Raw genomic sequence first — 20893 nt, 5'->3', positions numbered from 1 at the left:
TCATGCAACTAATTGCCAATCTATATTAGAAGCTAAAATACCTCTAGCCCAACTCTGAAAATGTAGGCTTGACACAAACTGCTCCAATCTGTAATAGAATTTTTCCACATAATTCTACAACATTCACTTTTGCTCTCTTTACATGAAGAGTCACTCCCGTGTGAAAGAACACTTATATTGGCATACTACAATATAATGCTTAACTTGCCAACAGAGATGATGACTATCATCAGCTTGACACCTCTCTTTACACTCAAAATTATGTCCAACACAGGTCAGTCTGAACACAGATAATCACCCATATAAGCTGAACAGACGCCAAAATCCACAACAGCATTTAAGATTTGTCTGTATTATTTACCTGAAACTCTCTGGATGTTCCTGGGAGAAAAGTATCTTTAATGTTTAACTGTAGAACTATCAAACTCCTTTACTTAAATCTTAACAGCAACATAGAACTTACCTCTTTCTGACTGCAGGTTTTCGGCCAGAATTTCATTAAACCTCTAATGACCTGAATTACAAATGAGAAAGCAAATTTTACATTAAATTTTACAACTTCACAGCTGGGAAAACTGGATGTTTAAGATATAAAAAAATACCAAAGAAATATTTACTGGCTCTGTGAGTGAAGGATCTTTCTCCAGAAACTGTACTATACAATATGCCAGCTGTGAAGGGGAAAAAATATATTCACATGAAATTATGACATTTTTACTGAGAACTCAAAAGACATGTTCAGTATTAAAAAGAACAGAGAATCAGAATAGTTCAGTATGCATCTTATTCTAAATTGTAAATCCTACTTTAAACTGTGAGTCTGGGGAATTTGCAACTGCATCCAAGCTGCAGTTAACAGCAAAGAACAAACAAACGAAAAGTGAAGAAAAAATATGTCCAAGTACATTTTGAAACCATTTGAACTTTATGGATTCCAACTGTACTCATGTAAGTAACATTTTGAAAGGCTCAGTGTTCTGCGAATGTGTTTCTTTTACACTTTTGGCAGCATCAGCATCATGACGACTTACATGAGATGAGCCAACACAGCCAAAAACTGGCATAAAAGACTAAGAAAGCAAGGCCAGAGTACAGAAATTAGGATCAATTCAGAGCCAAAGTGCAGAGAGGGTGAGTGTGTAAAGAATTACCAAGATAGAATGACTAGACAGATGACAGTGCCAGAGACAAAAACAACTGAGACCTCTGGCTACAGGATCAGGTTCTGGATGAGTGGGGAAGATAGCCTCATTAGAGGGACAGAAAGATTGGGTGTCTGGAGGAAAGCCTACAGAGTTTCAGTGCTAGACAATATCTTACAGGTATACAAAAATTACATGAAACCCAGATATCTATCTATATATAAATTCCACCAGATTTATTCTACAAAATGCATTAAGTCTACCAAATACTTATCTGTTTCATTTTTATTCCACATGACAAAAGTTTTCTGTTTTTTTTTTTTGTTTTCATTCAGAAGTTTTTTTAGCTAAGCAAAAGATTTCCAAAGCAATCAAGTATATTGTTCTGTTTTAACAAAGCAGAAAATGTTTTTTTATAATTTCTACCTGTGCATGGAAGAGTGATAAACTCCTGACAGTATGTAAAGGAATCAGCACCTTCACCAGAAACTGTTTATGCTCTGCTTTAAGAGGTAAAGCAAAACCATTGATAATACTAGAAATAAGAAAAGAAACATTGATTAGCAACATCACAGAACATTTACTTGTGGTCTGAACAAGTAGTTTTTATCAAAGTAATTACACAAGAAGACAGACTGTAGTTATTATCCTAATATGTGCTGAACCTTTGCACTAGCCAGTGTTCAAGGTACAGTTCATTCTAGTCATTGCTATATAGTAGTTACACTCTGACATGAGAATAACTATGTGATCAGTCATATAGTCTTGTTGCCTAATTTATATGACCTTGCCTATTTGGTTGGTAAATTAATGAGTTTAAGGTACTCTTTGGTAACTGACTGTGGAACGATCTACAATTAGACTGATTAGCAACACACTGAAACCAACACACTAATAACTGTTTAAAGCAAAATTTGCAATGTACAAGTCAGAATGAAGTGCACAAGGAACAATGTAAGAAAAAATTGTACTTTGTAATGTGCACACAATTAAATCTTCTTTGCAAAGAGGTATGCCAAGGCTTAATCTGTGCTTAAAGTTAAGCATGTGCACAAGTCTGTTTTCAGGATCAGAGCTTAAGCTTATATTTTTCATTGACCCCTGAAATTTTCAGCATAGCTGTCAGAGATGGCTTATTATATAAAGGTTCATTTACCTTCCTAATATTTCCAGCAGTTCAGCTACACCATTGAAGTGTTCAGTTTCATAAACAAACCTATCAAATAAAGTTTAAAAAATTTAATAAATAGTTTCATAAAACATTTATAACCCAACAACCATTTTCCCCCAAAACTTACCGTAGAAAAATATTGTTAATCTGTTTTCGGATAAATGCTCTAAGACCAAGAAACTTGCCATAAATTCTGTGTAAGACTGTTTTTAGGTAGTCTCGTTCTCGGGGGTCTTCACTGTCAAATAGCTCCAAAAGCTGTTGTAAAAGAAGACATAATTTAAGAATCAGATGACTAATAAGAAATGGTGAATTGCCTTTATTTTAAAAAATGTATGCAGTTTACATATGATGAGCTAGATTGCATATGTGTGAGCACACACAACTGCCACAAAAATTTGTTGCCTTCATTCAGACTTGAAAGGAGTCAACACAGACATGAGGTATTCAGTCAACTGTGTGAATACCAGACAATGCACTCTGTAGAAAATGTATTGTGGAGCGTTTATAACTCAAGTTGCCACAGTTGAGCCATTAAATATATGAAAGCATTTATCAATTATTCCAATTCTTTCTTGTTAAGCAGAGGACTTGGACTGGTGACATTCCAGAGATGGTAAAAAAAAGAGTTTAGTTGCAAAATATGAATACCAATTCATTAACACAGTCATGTCAATTTAATGCCCAAAATCTTTAAGGGCCTGAACTGACACAGACATACACTGTACATATATGTAATGCATGACTTTTGAGCCCACTTGTGGTTTATGAACAGTACCAACTCTCTCAAGTTGTTTTTTCTATTTTTAATTCCATTTTAAAACTTTAAACAAACAGTTTTACTGATGTCTGGTCAAGGGCTTTAAATATTATCCTCTAAGGAAGAGTTTCCTTTTCCCTATTGCTGCCATCATCTCTCCTACATGCATTACTCCCACCACCCACAAATGTTTACGGTTGTGTATGTACATTTTATCTTATGTTGATTTCACAGTGGTCGCACTTAAAAAGTTTCTTTGATTCTACATTATATCGGTTTGAGAGATAATCCCAGTGCTTAATATGGGGAATACCAATAAAACTAGTGATCTCTCACAAATCAGAGGGTTTTTTTGTTTGTTTTTTTGTTTTTTTTTAAGTGCACCTATGGTATGCTCCTTGTTGCTGGAACCTTGTTTTTCTTAATTGTGTCTAAAATGTCACATCACCACCTTTGGTCTGAATAACAATAACTACAATAATAATAAATATGTGCAGATATAGAAGTGTTACAGACAATGTATAGTTAGTAAAGGGAAAAATCTAATAAAATGTAATATTTACACTATAGAAAACAGTAATCTAAAAATAGTTTAAGAAACTGTATAATTAGGCTCCTGACTTTAGTCAGCCACAAGAAATTGCAGACACTTTCAAAAGTTGTCTTAAAAAAAAAAAGGCAAATCACAGTTTAAATAGATCCTTTTCAGCTGTTCAGTGAATAATAATTAACATATGATTTTAGGGCAGGGGCGGGCAAACTTTTTGGCCTGAGGGCCACATCGGGTTTCGGAAATTGTTTGGAGGGCCAGTTAAGGGAGGCTGTGCCAGGCTGTGACCCCGCCCCCTATCCGCCCCTCCTTGCTTCTTGTCCCCCGGCAGCCCCCTGCCCCCCCACCCCCGGACCCCTACCCCTTCCAACCCCACCTTGTTCCCTGACGGCCCCCTCAGGACTTTCATAGTCACATCAAGCTGGAAACGTGGACTGATATAAGTAGTAAAATAATAATTTTTTCAATAACCTTAGTGATGTGGGTTCAATCTTGCAGATTCCCCATGACCCCATACTGTTGTACTCGCACGGATTTCATTCTATTCTATACTATGTAGGTTCTTGTACTGCCATCATCACTGTAATATCTGAGCGCCTTCCACTAGCGCATTATAAAAAGTGACTAACAACTGTCACATGAGGTTAATTCTCTGTCTCATCCTTTCCTCAAGGGGAAAACCGTACGTGCAGAGTAGTACTATGTTGTGGCAGAGTTTTTTGCTCTGTGTTTACATAAGAGAAGGAGTGCATTTTGCAGTTAGAATGAAAGATGGTGAGGTCTGTGATGGTCTTTAGTTTGTGGAAGTTTGTTCCACAGTCTTAGAGTGGCACATGCAAAAATTCTGTCTCCTGATGCTTGTCGCATCATTGCCATTATAGTACTGAACACCTTTATGGACTTAGGCTGTTTTATTGTAACTTCTCTTATCTCTGTGGCACTTGTTTCACTATTTATTCTGCATCCACAAACTGCACATTTTCTTTTCAACAAAAATCACAGCACTCTCCTTGTGCAATTCAGCGTATAAAAGAGAGTGAAGATAGGTACATGTTCAAGACTTGTGGTTTAGAACATTCAAGTATGTGACAGATGCATGTGAGCTTCCTAACTGTTTTACTGCTTTGGATAGTTCCGTAGCTTGTGATGATTAATACAGTATCCCCTGCAGTGAGGGATATGCAATCACAATTTCATGAGGGAAACTATGAGTTTTGTCAGCTGCCCTAGAGAGGTAATAAACAAAATCACTATGTTGAATTAGTTCTGCCCTAAAACAAAAAGCAAAACAAAACAAACCACCCCACCAAATTACACATACATAAATAACTGTCTTACCCTTCCAAAAAATTCAGAATTTCACCTAAGGTAGAAAATAGCTGGAAATGTTGCAGATACAATCGGATTTTAACTCTGACTGTGAATTGGTTGTACAGGCAAAATGTTTAGATTTTCAGTTTCATTGCATAGATCCTCTTGGGAAACATAGTTTAGGCTTGTCAGTATCAATTTCAATTACAGGGCTCAAAACATAGTAAAAAAGACATGTTCTGATATATGATATCCAATTTGTCTTCAGGTTTTAACAAAATAACAAAGGGTTATTTTTAAGGACAGGTCGAACGATTTCCATAATTTGCATGATTATTGAGATACCTTTATACTAATTATAACTAGAAATGTGAAGTACAAATTACTAAATAGACACCTAGAGCAGAAAATATGGGTATGGGGATACTTAATTGTTATGTCTCTTAGCAACCTCTGCCTTACATTTCAGAATAGATGTAAGCCATCTTTCGAAATGAAATGTTAAACTCTAAACATCCAATGACACAGCTCTAGGTTCATAAATACATAACAAAAGTGACTGGTATTTTTCTCATTTTGAAAATTTTCTCATTTTCCTCACTAGGAATAACTTCATTAAAGTTTCTCAAATTTTAAAAACAAATTCAACAATGAAAACATAAGTAAAAGAATGTCACAGTTTAAAGTTACCATGGAACAATACTCATTGAACAGGCTGAATTTTATAAAAGTTTCAGTTGCTATCTCGTATAAATGTCTTACAGTAACCTAACAAATCCTTATAAAGTGATAATTCTAAAACCAAACTGACCTTAAATATACGATTGCAAGTGCAATATGGCTTTAATAGGCCAGTCACTTAATTTTAAATGTAAAATTTACTTTTTACGAATTGAGGCCTAACTTGTGATTTAGACAAAACATTCATTTGAATTAATACTCATTCTATCTAAAAAAGTTACACAGTTATTTTTAAGAAGTCTATCACCTAACCACACAGCAAGAATAATCTGATTCTCAACAGGCATTGTGATATACTGTCTCATACATACTTAAATGTGTACCATTCCTCGTTTTAAAACTCCCTCTCCTAATAGTTACCACTCTTTCATTTGGTATGCCATTATGGATGACCAGATGTCGAAACCCTTCTTTAGATCACATTCATACCCTAGTGCAACATTACAAAAGGATGACAAGGGTGAGTGTCCTGAGGAAGAAGCATGAGGGATAAGCACACCTAGGATGCTGGGTAAGGGTAGAAACATATAACAAGAGTACAGAAGCAATGTTTCTCTAGAATGGAGAGTAGGGCACCAGGATTCTCTCCACAATGATCCAGCTAGGTCTGAAGGGAAAAGAAGTGTAGAAGGAAAGCCTGTGAACAATAGTCTCATACCAAATATCCCCTAAAGAAAGCCTTGAAGCAAGTAACTTTCTCTTCTTGGATCTCCACAAGGCACTGAATGGCCACTCTAGAAAGATGAGCCATAGGTTGCAGTAGTGACCAGAGTCGCCTCCGACTCAAATAATTGTTTAGCCACCTCTTCCACCTTGCTGTTCAATCAACCATGAAGAGAGATACTGGCCTCCTTAGGCAGGTCTATTAGCTTAAGTTAGGAAGCCACTGCTGAATCTACCTTTGGGTGAGAGATCAGAAGATATGGAAGTCTGGGTGAAGAATATAGATTCTAAGGTGGTTCTTTGGCAGGATGTGCATAAAAATCAAGAGAGATTCACCACATTTCCTTCATCATTATCCAGAAAGGCAGAATCAACTCTGAGGCACTACTTTGGAGGGAAGAAAGCAGAGCCTCACCTCTGCTTTTGAGAATTTCTGAAGAGATATGGGATTTAAAATACACCAACCCCACCCTCGAGTCTTTCAGAGTGACCTTCTTAGGGTTTGCTAAGGAACGGGGATGGGACTTCATCACAGCAGCAATTATTCCTCATTCTCTCCAGGAGACTCTCCTACCTGAGAGGAAGGAGGGAAAAGGAAGAATGATGTGGTTTTTGGCCCTGGGGTGAAAGAGACTATGGAAGGGGTTAGGGGAAAGAATGGCTCTCCTGGGAAGCTTTTTCGGAGAATCTTCCTAGGCTGTTGATCATGGATGAAAAGACTCACTCATGAAGATGTGTCAGAAAGGCAAAGTATCTGAGAAAGGCAAAGTATCTCCTATCACTTCTAGCATGACCTCTATTTAAGTCTCGGTCCTCCTAGAGGTTCTCTTTCTAGTCATATTCAGAGGTTCCACACAAGTCCATGGTGGGGGACAGAAGCACGAAAGACAAAATGGACCCACTGCAGAAAGTTATAGGGAAGAGGCAAAGAAGGGTACTTTCAGGTCTTCTTCCTTTCCTTTTTCTGGGACAGAGTTTTCTTTGCCTTGCCATTTATACAGAGCTTTGCTGAGGTGTGGAAGAAAGCTAGTCCCTCAGTAGAGAGGCACCAGCTATAGCTGCTGCCAGCTATGCAGCAGAACACACAGGGAAGCCAGCCTGCACACCAGGAAGACAGGGAACTGGGTGCAGAACTCCAGACTGGCTACCATCAGCAGGACTGATGGCCTCCCCAGTTGAGTCACGCTGGTGGCAACCACATCATGAAGATAAAACTTCCATTCTTTGACAATTTAGTTCTTTTTCCCCATTATTGATACTTCCCTTCCTGTGCTTCTAACAGACCTTGAACATAACAGGGCCTTTAGATTTATTTCCACCATGATCACCACAACTTCAGTGTTTTCAGTACAGCTCTAGGAAAGAGTTTTCTTAATGAACTTTTGCTCTTTCTGCTAGCTCTCAAACAGCTCTTGAGCCAGAGTGAGAAAATATTTCCCTTTTCTAAAAGTGATATTTTGACAATTTTAAAGTCAGTCAAATTTCAGACATAAACAATCTCTATTTAATAGGTTTTTTTTACACTCTATAAACACTATTTAGGTTTTTGCACTGTATGGCCAAACCTTTACTTTTAAACTGCCACAACTTCAATTGAGTTATACAACTTGTAAGTAAAATTTCTTAAGTAAGTTAACAAAAAAAAGTGGAGACAAAATTAAATGATGGCTAGACGGTCTCACTCCAACACCAGAAGGCACCATTGTGGATCACCTAGTCTGAACTTCTGTGATGGATCGATATTCCTCCCCCTGAGAGTCTGAATCTCTTTTATTGTTACCCACTTACCCGTTATTGTGGAAGGGTGAAAGAGTTACACATTCTATTTTCGAATAAACTGGTTTTAGGAATAAAAAAAATCATTAATATTAAGTATCAAAAGCATGCTGACAGTTTTAAAGAAAATGAGCCTGCTTACCTGTAATACAAATTTCTGATCTATGTACTTTTTGGCAATGCTAGGTTGGAATTCTTGGCTTTCCAAAAATCGTATGAAAAACTCATACACAAGCTGCAAGAAACAAAATCACAGTTTATTCTATGATTTTATTTTATTTTTATTTTGTAAAGTTTCCCAGCTTTTTTTCCTAATGCACTAAAACAGAAAATGCCTGTTTTGAAAGACCTTATGGAATTTTTTTTTAAAATTTATTAAGGGGTTACTTTAGAGCTAGAATTAATTACATGATCATACGTGTTAATCTTGCTCATTTGACCCTAAATCAGAGGAATTTCATCTCGACTTCCACTAAGAACAGGCATTATCATCCTGTAATGCTTGTTCATTGGGTTGTACAGCTTTCTGGAGTAATTGGCAAGCACATTCTCACTGTCCTCTAGACTCCTGAAATCATACAAAATAACGTCATTATGATTTTGAGAGGGTTGGTGAAACAGTATGGAAACATTTAATAGTAATTAGAAACTGTTCACTGTAACATTCTGCTACAGATTGAAACACTACAGACTAATGTAGAATGAGATTTAATCAGGAGTCTCCAACTCGCTGAGAATTAGCCCCTGGGCTGGAGATACTTGCTCTCACAGAAGTCCATCTCTGCCTATACAATTCAGAAGGGACTGCAACTGACCAGACCCATTCAGATAGTATGTAACAAGGCAAAAGGAAGCAAAGTGCAACAGATATTATCTAGCTCTCTTAGGAAAACAGCTATGATCTGCCAGTAGACAGATGAGTTGTAGACTGCTGTCAACTCTCCATCACACCTTTCCTAGGAGACCAACCATTTTAAAATGTGCTCCCTTCCAGTTTTTGAAAGGATAAATATTGGTGTTGAGGGAAAAAGGCAAGCTAAAAATTAATTTTAAAGGAATCTACAGCTTTTCCATGCAAACTTCCCTATAACATCATACTGTGGCTGCTTTGCCTTATTGAGAAGATTGATTTCTTCTAAATGCTTCTAAAAGGAAACAGGGAGGTCGGAGGTAAGGAAAAGTGCAAGAACTCTATATAATTCAACAGTAGGTCAACAGGAAAGCACTTCTATCAACTCCCTGACAAGTAAGAAGGTTAGTTTTACTCTATAAACCATCTATTTTCTAAGAAAATCCATAGCCACTCCCCTCCCTATCATGCTGACCAATATTGTCTCATTGTTTCCTTGTACTCTGCCATCTGTCTGTATCCATCTGTTGTCTTGACTTATACTTAGATTGTAAACTCTTTGTGGCCAGAACTGTCTTTTTGTTCTGTGTCTGTACAGCACTCAGCACCACAAGGGATTTAATACACGATAGTATTTTTGTGAGATTTTAAGTACAAAAAGAGAAAGGAGACAGTTTCTAAATTCTGGGAGGAGAATATTGTGTGACTTATCAAATCTCTCATAGGCAGAGTTGGGGCCCTGCATAAAAGTTTCAAACCAGTTCCTTACTCTAGGTAGAGATCAATCATACCCTTGTACTTATAGCAACTCCCAGATTCCTCTCTCTCTCTCTGGTGTTCGGGCTCTGACTTGTTCTAAACTGGAGAGAGGAGAAGCCAATTTACCTGTGGCATAAATGGACATAGCCCCTGTTGACAGCAATAGAAAATAGACCTACTTCTGCCAGGGTTGAATCTGGTCCAGTAGCTTCTGACCCTCTCTGTGAAATGAGTTTGTTTTCCTGTATGCTAAAGATATTTGGCATTGATATTTGAAGGCATTCTTATACATCCCAAAAGGAGGATGTATAGCAGAGAGAGTATGCTCTGCTCTGAATTCCTGAAGGCAAGGCTAGATATTGTTAGGAAGGAAAAGGGAAGGAGGCTAACATTTCTATTCTCCCTCATCCTCCCGATTAGCAACAAGTGCTCATGTATGCTTCTTCTGCATAGTAGCAATTTTCTAATGGCCCAGCAGAACAAAACTGACTAGGATGACATTAGTTTAATTCCACTGCTCCTGCTGAAGCTGCTAAGAAGTACTGTGTACAAGTGCAGCACAGGTGCAATTCTTCACAATAATTTTTTTTAATGCAGTGAAGGAGAACAGGAAAATGTGGGCCACTCTCAGTCCTGAGCTGAATTTATGTCCCTGACTTGATCAGAAAGGCCCTGAAAACATTACAAAAGCTCTTCTATCTTCATAGGTACTCCAGCTGTAGTAAAGAGCAGTGTTAGGAAGGTAGAACAATGATTTCTGCATTTTATGAACCAACTCAAATCTGAATCACAGATTAACAGACGGTGTAGGGAAACATAACACATATCAAGCAGTGATACAGATTTGTTCTCAGATTATATTTAATACCTGTAAATGTGGCCATGATGCCTCAAGGGTGGGTTCATCTTCTTCTGGATCAAATTCATTGCTGTCACTAGGTGGGAGAGTTCTAAATATATTGCAAGATACCTAAAAAGCAAAAGAAAAGAAAAATTAAGAGCTGCTTCTGAAATAGTATAGTCATTTCCAGACACCAGAACTCTGTATAAACTCTGTTTATGTATAGTCTCTATATATCCACTATGGATGTCAGTTTGGCAGCATTTACTTTGCTTAATTCACATTAGAAATTGTGCAGTACTAAGTAACCTAATAAACTTGTTGCCTGCCATGGTCTCCTCTTCCTTAAAAACTTTTTCCCTTCTTCACAATGGTGTTCCAAGAGCACCTCACAGGCTGCCCTTTCACTGACTGTATCTGTTTCTCCCTTGAAGAGCCCTTCATCTCCTTACTCCCAGCCCAGCTGAGCAAAATTCAAACAAAGGGCACTAATCTGAAAGGTCTAGGGCATGGGTATTTAGAATCAATAGGAATGCGCTATGAGCAGGCGTAAAAATATGAGGGTTTGCATATAACCTTGTTATTTTCCTTCACACAGAGAGAATATTAGTGGGATGTGCCAGGGAGTCTCACCTGTCAGCACCTGGCATAGTTTCTAATGTCTCTGCACACTTAGTACTAAGTTGTATATCTGGCACAAACTGGGAGCAATAAATACTATTTGCTTGTCACTTATCACATATTTTAGTTCATGGAGGTTTTGTTCTACTTAAACCTAATTAGAAGTGCTTTGCTGAGACTGCCTGGCTTACTGAGGCAGCTTTTCTGGTGTATAGCTTTGTACAACAGCTAAGATAAATTGCAAACTTTGGTGTTCATCCCAGACCTAACTGGGTTATCAAATAGGTGAAAACAGCAGCATGCTATGTCCTGATCCAGTCTATACATGACTCCCACTGGTCCCCTTTATCCTCTTTGAATAAACTAAGCAGAGGCTTTGTTGAAGGTTTTGAGATGCACAATGAATCTTTCTTCAACATTCTTGTCTCTGTACCTAGCTTTTTACTCTTGTAATTCAGCGACCTGTGATAAATCAGAAGAAAGTTTCAAAAGTAGATCTGCAAGTTATATTTTCAGCATACTGGTAATTTAACATGCAGAGTTACTTTAATTTCAAAAGCCTAAAAACAATCAATACGTTGTTAAAAGCAGCATGAACTACACTTCAGTTCACAAATTATAAGAGGTACTAGTAAAAGATTTAACTACGAAAAAAGGAAAGAAAGTGGAACAAGGGGAAAAAGCAGGAAGGCTAAAACGGTGCAAGACAGCGAGAGAGATTCATTGTAAACAGGGCAAAGAAGAAAAAAGGAGTGTCAATAACAACTGAGGGAGAAGAATTAATAAAGCAATCAGTGAGTGAAAGTGTGGAACAGAGGAAACTGGTGGGCTTATGATTGGACTTTCTTCTTCTCACCACAAGAGGGTGTGTTTTGCTACAGTAATAGTGAAGTACAGTGACTTTTACTGAAGCTTTTATGGTATACACAAATCTCTGCTTCCAGACACATGGCATTCAACATTGACAGATGTGGCAATTAGTAGCGTGCACCCTGTTATGTGATGATAGATATTGGATTCAATGTATACTTGCTAACTGGTTACTAGCATTTATCATGAGTTGTTCTCCATGTGAGTTTTGGGGGTTTGTTTTTGGGGGGACAAAGGGGTTATTGTTTTTTAAGTTCAATTTGGTACTGTTCACTTACAAGGTCCTCCATGACACAGTTTCCAGTCTCATCTGGATCATAAATCAAATAGATACTCCAGGTAAGCAGAAATACATGTATTGTAGTCCTGCCCTCTCAGGAAGATTTTTGAAATCTCTCTCTCTCTACTGTATCTAACATCAGACACAGTCACATAGCTAGAAAGGGAGCAGATCAGCAGTTAATGGAAGATATAACCAGCGCTGAGAGTTACTTCTCTGTAACTGTGTACAAGGCAAAGGAAGAAGATAAACCCCTGTGGATCAGTTCAGGATATAAAAAAGGAGAAATTTCTTTACTGGTGCGTGGGTGCTGGCCATTTGGGATACTGCAATACTATATGCTGGAGCATTTTTAATTAATACTTAAAGTTGAAAAATTCTAGCCTTCCCACGACCTGGACCAGAATGGGATGGTAGCACAACAAAAGAAAGAGTCAGCAGTGATAGATAATTCTTCTGTAAGTTCATTTGTAAGAAATAAGCAAAATTCTTTGCAAATTTAATCTATATTTTAGTTGATCAGATTTATCATCAGACCCAAGAAAGCAAGAGTTAAATAAGTATGATTATTTTAAAAACCTTACAACAACATTTACAAATTAGGCCAAGACAAAGGCCTACTGGAGGTTTTACTAAATGCCTCAAGTCAGCAAGAGTTAGAGCACCAATAAGGAACAGAAATCATCAGAAGTTGGTCTGTGTTGCTTCTTATAACTGCCACTTTGAAGCCAGAATTCCTGTGTTACCCTTTCCATTGATACCCTGATAGGACTCAACAGTTTTACTTCTCTCTGGGCTGATAGCTCACTAGTCCTATTTGAATGAACACCCCTCAAATGCATTTTGCCATTTCTCAGTCAGTTCCTTTTAGAGAATGTTATTTCTCTGTATTCAGACAAAGATTTGCAAACAGAAATAAACTGAAATAGGTTTTAGATTCTAATCAGACTCATGAGACCACATACACAATCAGAGTACCTGATCTATTTTCAACCTCTGCTTTGATTAAATGATAAATTACAAATTAAAAAAATCAATTAGGTCCTTAATTCATGTCATATTTTTAAGCAACTAATAATAAATTTGTGATCTAAATACACTGGTCCAACTAATGTAACTCCACTGATTTCAATGAATGGGATGTAATCATCCCATCATTTTAGTCAACGTATTACATTCAAGTTCTATTTTAAACTAAGATTCAAAACTAACAGTTCAAAAAAGAATTAGTTAAGTTCATGGATGATAGGTTCATTAATGGCTATTAGCCAATATCAGGGACACCAACCCCATGCTCTCGGTGTCCCTAAACCTCTAACTCAGTGGTGGGCAACTTGTGGCCCATCAGGGTAAGCTGATTGCGGGTCGCGAGATATTTAGCGGACGAGCGGCCTCCTGCTTCCTGCAGCTCCCATTGGCCGGGAATGGCGAACTGCCGCCACTGGGAACTGCAGGGGGGCCGTGTCTGCAGACAGTCTACGTCCACAAAACATCTTGCGGCCCGCAGTCAGCTTACCCTGATGGGCCGCAAGTTGTCCATCTCTGCTCTGACTACTAGAAGCTGGGACTGAATGACAGGGGATGGGTCACTCGATAAATTGCCATCTTCTGTTCATCCCCTCTGAAGCATTTAGCATCAGCCACTGCTGGAAGACAAGATACTGGGCAAGATGGATGATTTGTCTGACCCAGTATGGCCAGTCTTATGTTAAGCTAAAAAATTATACAACTTATTTAGACATATCATAGAATCATAGAATATTAGGGTTGGAAGAGGCCTCAGGAGGTCATCTAGTCCAATCCCCTCCTCAAAGCAAGACCAACACTAACTAAATCATCCACGCCACGGCTTTGTCAAGCTGGGCCTTAAAAACCTCTAAGGATGGACAGCTGCCCTTTCTTTGGATAACTATGTCTTTTTTTAAAAAGGATTTCTGTACAGACATTGAATCAATAAACTTTCTCAGTTCTGACACAACAGCATTTCCTTATTAACATACTATTGTTAAAGGCAAAGCAATTTAAATTTCATGGATCATGGGATATTTAATGTCCAACTAATTTTACTTAAATTAAGATCTCATTTTAGTTATACCGAATGATGCTAGGTTTCCAAAGAGTGATCAAGACCTCATGGAGATAGCTGCATTCTTCTTTATTATTCAAAACATGCTCACACATGTCAAACTTTATATATCGAGTCAAAGCAATTCATTCATTCATCAAAGTTGCATGTCAAGATGGAATCATTTAATTATTATTCATAAATGTATTATTGCACTGTTATCTAGTATAACTATTTATGCCAGTATTTCCATTACAAACCCACATTTGTGGGCAACATACCACACCACTGGGGAAGTACTTACTGAACCACTGTTGACAAAGCATCTGCAGAGTTCTAAATATTGTATGCAACACTTGTACTGAAAAATTACAATCTATTCCGAGTACATGGAAGCCATAAACAGGGTTACAAAAAATGGGTGCTCACTGTCTTATTATTCTTTAGTACTTGATGTGATGAGGACAAGCAATGGGTAGAGTTTGAGAGCATAAAATAACTATTTGGGTGCTGAATTCACATTTTTGAAAGAGAATACAAGTAACCTATCTCAGAACTCTAAAATTAACTGGCGACTGGAAAAGAGACTAGGCAAGACTGAGTGCACATTTCTTCCCATTACCAGTGAACAGCAAATGTTAACTTTTTAAAAATAATGGTAAGTTAAAAGAGAAAGTACTATATTTCAGAATCAAAAGCTAGATACAAAGGTCTGATCTGTAGGAAACGAAGTAAGTCTAAGTCCTATGCATACAGGGCCTGGACCTTTTAAAAGGGAAAACAAATATTGACGCATTTATCTGTGCTGACTGCTGGAGCAAGAAGTGGGAGAAAAAGGTTTTAGCCACAACTAGTTAAAGGCCAACAAACTGGCACCTGAATACTGTAAGCTTATTACAAAAGCAAAATTATTTTTGAATAAGCATATACTGTAAAGTCCAAGTAAAGGCTGAGTGCCACATGCATAAAATGCATCCAAATCCACTTGTGCATGCAAGAAAGAGAGCAGGTAAGAGTAAGTTAAAGTAAAGGTACAACCACAACTGAAAAAGATGTGAAGTTCCCTTTAATTTTTCTTGTCCGCATTAGGAATGAAGAAGTTGATGTTATAAACAGAGGCAAAATGTAGATGTCTTGGTCAAGAGAACAGACAGACAAGTTATCCTGATGGTGAAGAGTTCCAATTGTCATTAAACTGATGTCCAAAAGCAATCATAAGTTTAAAAAGATAATGTGAACGGTTACAGTAGGCACCTCCTTTTTAAAATCAATGCCGTGGGGGCACTGAAGTGCGTCAATCCTTGGAACATACTGTACTTCTTCAAAGTATCACACAAAGGATTGAAATGCAGGCAACTGAAAGAATGAAGAATACTACTGCATGAATCACAAAACAGTGTAACGGTTCATTTACATGTAGCATCAATTCACAGCCTGCTTATCAGTCTGGAACTGTTGAGATATAGATCTTTGACAATACAGTAGAATGGCTTCAAAGTAGAGCTGCATGGGGAAGAAAAGGGAAAATCTGTTTCAAAACTTTTTCCAATATCCCACACCACAATCATTTTTTTCCTTTCTTTTTTAAATTCCAACCAACACTTATTTGGGGGGAAAGGGGGGGGAGTAAATTTAAAATAAAAAATGTTCCTGATTTTTTTTCTAATTTAGAAATTGACAAAATATTGACCAGCTCTACTCCAAAATCAATCAATGCTGATCAACCACTGCAATGTAACTATGAATATATATTAACAGGCAATACATTGCAAGATTTTACCAAGATATTTGTATCTGAAATTACTTTTTAAATACCAAACAGAACCTGTCTGAAGTTAGGGCTGAATGCCTGCAAAAAAAACCAAACCAAACCTTTTCAAAGAAGTCTCCTCCGCCCCCCCTCCGCCCCCACCAAACTAGAGCATGGCATATAGTGTCCAAAGTTCTCCCCAAACTTATTGCTTGTACCTGTAACTAAAACTGTCAGACTGAGCTCAATTTCCATTTATTTCAATACCTTGTACTTCTTTTTTTCTGAATTGGGTGCATGCCAAAATTTTATCCTGAAGTGAAAAGGGAGTTCGGACTAAGTAAACCAAACAGACCCTTAAATATATTGTCATTGAGGGAGAAACATACAGGGGTCTAAATTCTCCCACTAGTGATTGGGTAATTTACATCTTCTCTCGTTATCATCCCCTGTTGTAAATGGGAGACAGACCCCCCAAAATATATAAATATAGCATGTACACAGTAACTTGTACATATATATTACAAATATCTGAAGCCATTCTGATTAGATAAGCCCATAACTTGTTGGGAAAGAGCCACAGTACTTAACAGATTGTGAACCTTTTCATAATGTTTGCATCAGTCCACACAAATAACTACACTTTTCAAACTTTACTATTTATTTTTTCACTACTATGACTAAGTGATGGAACACCTTGCTATCTGCTGTGCAACTAGCATATGGTAAAGTGACTAAGTTTAGAGTTGCATGATCTTGAGAAATTAGGTCATATTACAAGACATATGTTCTCTCAGATTTCAAACTGCAAATAGCTGTAGGGAAAAAAATACTTCCATTTAAGCCAGTACACTTGATAAAATGAAATTAAAAAAAACTGAAAAAAGGAAGATTCTCGTTACACTTACATAGCGATACACTTATAGTTTGGATTTAAACATTTAAAGAGCTACCTTGTACTTCAAAATCATACTTCATTTTTTTAGCTATGATTGTAACTAGGGCGGTCAATTAATTGTGATTAATCGCACTTATAACAATAAAATACCAATTGAAATTTATTAAATATTTTTGGATGTTTTTCTACATTTTCAATATTGATTTCAATCACAACACAGAAAACAAAGTGCATAGTGCTCACTTTATATTATTATTTTTGATTACAAATATATGCACTGTGAAAATGATAAACAAAAGAAATAGTATTTTTCAATTCATCTCATACAAGTTCTGAAGTGCAATCTCTTTATCATGAAAGTGTAACTTACAAATGCAGATTTTTTTTGGTTACATAACTGCACTCAAAACCAAAACAGTGTAAAACTTCAGAGCCTACAAGTCCACTCAGTCCTACTTCTTATTCTGCCAATCACTAAGACAAACAAGTTTGTTTACATTGACGGGAGATACTGCTGACTGCTTCTTATTTACAATGTCATCTGAAAGTGAGAACAGGCATTTGCATGGCACTTTTGTAGAAGGCGTTGCAAGGTATTTACATGCCAGATATGCTAAACATTCATATGCCCCTTCATGCTTTGGCCACCATTCCAAAGGACATGCTTCCATGCTGATGATGCTCGTTAAAAAAACACAACATCAATTAAATTTATGACTGTACTCCTTGGGGGGAGAATTGTATGTCTTCTTCCCTGTTTTACCTGCATTCTGCATATATTTCATGTTATAGCAGTCTTGGATGATGACCCAGCACATGTTCGTTTTAAGAATGCTTTCACAGCAGATTTGACAAAACACAAAGAAAGTACTGATGTGAGATTTCTAAAAATAGCTACAGCACTCGACCCAAAGTTTAAGGATCTGAAGTGCCGACCAAAATCTGAGAGGGACGAGGTGTGAAGCATGCTTTTAGAAGTCTTAAAAGAGCAACACACTGATGTGGGAACTACAGAACCCAAATCACCAAAAAAGAAAATCAACCTACTACTGGTGGCCTCTGACTCAGATGATGAAAATTAACATGCGCCAGTCCGCACTGCTTTGGATCATTATCAAGCAGAACCCATCATCAGCATGGAAGCATGCCCTCTGGAATGGTGGTTGAAGCATAAAGGAACATATGAATCTTTAGCGCATCTGGCATGTAAATATCTTGGAACATCAGTTACAACAGTGCCATGCGAACACCTGTTCTCACTTTCAGATGACACTGTAAACAAGAAGCAGACAACATTATCTCATGCAAATTGTAACCAACTTTGTTTGTCTGAGTGATTGAATGACCAAGAAGTAGGACTGAGTGGACTTGTAGGCTCTAAAGTTTTACATTGTTTTATTTTTGAGTGCATTTTTTTGTACATAATTCTACATTTGTAAGTTCAACTTTCATGATAAAGAGATTGCACTACAGAATTTTTATGAGATGAACTGAAAAATAATTTGTTTTTACAGTGCAAATATTTGTAATCATAAATAAATATAAAGTGAGCACTGTACACTTTGTATTCTGTGTTGTAACTGAAATTAATATATTTGAAAATGTAATAAACACCCAAAAATATTTAAAATAAATGGTATTCTATTGTTGTTTGAGAGTGCATTCATTTTTTTAATTGCACTATTAATCGTGATTAATTTTTTTAATCTCTTGACAGCCCTAATTGTAACAATTAAAGTTACAGTAACTGTAAGAGCTAGTTACTTACCTGTAACAGGAGTTTCTTCAAGATATATGGTCCTATCTGTATTCCACTGTGGGTTAAGCATGTACACCATGTGCCTTGAGCCAGTGAATTTGAAAGTAATGGCTGCTATGTGACTGAGTAGAGACAGATGTGTTTTGACCGGTACTTGAGGGCTACTTGTGACATGAACTATGATATAGTTCATGGTCTGGAACCTGTCTACGTGCAGGTACACCTTTGCAGTGATAGAATTTAGGGTTGTCACGATGAAGTCCAGAGATTATGTGGTGGCGAGAACAGATTTTTCTATATTTATGCAGACTCCCAATGAAGAGAGAAGATGTAGCATCATGGAGTTGCACTTTGCAGCAGGAAGAGCACTCCTTGCTGAATCAAGCAGATGTACTGGGGGGTTCCCCAGCCTGGGTTCGATTGGGGCCTCCTGGCCTTCTCTATGAAGAATTTACGGAGACAAAAGTTCCCACCCTTCTTGAGTACACCTGGGGAACAATCAGCATCTACTGCACCTTGCCGCGACGTGAGCTTCCCCAAGGCAGTACATGCAGCACTTTGCAACGAGAAGCCATGTCGCTGAGGTACAGGAAGACAATGAAGCCATGACATCTGACATGGGCCACTACAACTGAGAATACCTTGGTAAAGACTTTGGGGGTGGTTACTATTCCAAAGGGGAGTACTCTACTGAAAATAGTCAGATAAATCTGAGAAAGCGTCTGTGGGCGGGTTGAATACCTATGTGAAAGTAGGTGTCCTTCCTATTGACAGTTATGAACCATATGCCCTTTTTTAAAGATGGAATTATTGCTGCCAATATGACCATGCGAAATCTGAGTTTGCAAATGAAGCAGTTCAGATAGTGGAGATCTCCAACTCCAGCTGTTGAAAGAGCATGCCAGAAGTCCCCAGAACGGTGTTCTGGGATTGGAAGGTGTTGGGCTTAGTATTTCGCAGCTATCAAGCTCCCATAAAAAAAAATATCGTCCAATCAGAGGCTGAGATTGAGATGCTGAGCCTGCTGTGGAGGTGGCAGGGTCAGGCATGTGCCAAACTGTCTTACCTGGCTCCAGCATAGCTTCATTAATAGGGAGAACTATTCTGTTCGTTCTGGAGGTGTGCAGGATGGCTAAGAGTTTGTGCTAGGAGTCCTGGACCACCTCAAGGAGAATCTGAAGCTCTTCAGCAACTCTGTGGAGAAGGTCCTGGAACCGCCTGAAGTCATGGAGGTGAGGGGGTGCAGAAATTTCCGTTTCATCTGGGAATGATTATGGCAATCTTGCTGGTTCCAGTAGAACCAGAGTGTAATATTCTTCCTCCTCTGTCGGATCTGGAAGTAGACCTGAGCATCCCCTTAGAGAGGAGGCAATGGGTGGTTCCCTAGCAGATCGGATCAACTAGATACCAAGGCTCCCAACATGGCCCGTAAGAGTGGTCGACAGGCATGGGGTAGATGAGGCTGAGGTTGGTCCTGAAACAGTGCAGGCCTTTTGGGTGGTGGAGGATAAGTATGGTAAGGGAAGAGCAATTCAGCCAATGGCTCTGAATCTCCTGAGCAGAAGGCTGCTTCCAGCTCTATGGGAGGGGAGGTGTATTCTGCATATGGGAGCTTAATAGGCTGCATTGTGCAGTTGGTTCTCTCTGACGAGATATTATATCCATTGAAACAGAGGGTCCCAATGGAGGAGAGGATTCTGGATCTGGGAGGGTGAAGACATCTTGTGGGGTGGCAACACAGTCAGACCTCCCCGGTGTGAGGGGGACTCTGCTTGTCCAGGGTATCAGAGCTGGTGAGAAGGGTGGTATCCGGAGCTGGCAGTGATTGGGCTTCATCGGTGCAGATGGATCCCGGAGTTTGGCGTCGGGGATGATAGTACTGACAGGACACAGTCTGGAACTAATGTAGTCCAGTGCTTGTGGGCTTTCTTGTTGTGCCTCTGGGACTTAAAACATCCCTAAGTCCTCATGGACTGAGCTGATAGGCTTGCTTACAGTCAAGTCCAACTTCTCTGAAGTGAACTTTAAGCAACACTTAGTCTCATGCTTATGAGAGTGCTTCCTAGCTTCCCAACAAGACCCTGCC

At 38.3% G+C, this 20893-nt stretch overlaps 1 protein-coding gene across 5 annotated transcripts in view; it reads right to left on the bottom strand.

The window, feature by feature from the left end:
* Nucleotides 1-20893, bottom strand: part of PPP2R5E (protein phosphatase 2 regulatory subunit B'epsilon) — a 129600-nt gene that overhangs the window by 11309 nt on the left and 97398 nt on the right. For all 5 annotated transcript variants that reach the window (XM_074956382.1, XM_074956383.1, XM_074956384.1 and 2 more), the window contains 7 exons: nt 10592-10693; nt 8257-8349; nt 2441-2571; nt 2299-2358; nt 1569-1677; nt 618-671; nt 464-514 (listed from right to left, as the gene is read on the bottom strand). In XM_074956382.1, the coding sequence (XP_074812483.1) occupies nt 464-514; nt 618-671; nt 1569-1677; nt 2299-2358; nt 2441-2571; nt 8257-8349; nt 10592-10693 (600 nt within the window). The remainder of the gene's footprint in view (nt 1-463; nt 515-617; nt 672-1568; nt 1678-2298; nt 2359-2440; nt 2572-8256; nt 8350-10591; nt 10694-20893) is intronic.

Source organism: Natator depressus, chromosome 6 (genome assembly GCF_965152275.1).
Source record: "Natator depressus isolate rNatDep1 chromosome 6, rNatDep2.hap1, whole genome shotgun sequence".
Lineage (NCBI taxonomy): Eukaryota > Metazoa > Chordata > Testudines > Cheloniidae > Natator > Natator depressus.
Note: the sequence above shows the minus strand (reverse complement) of the source record. Positions and strands in the feature narration are given on the sequence as shown.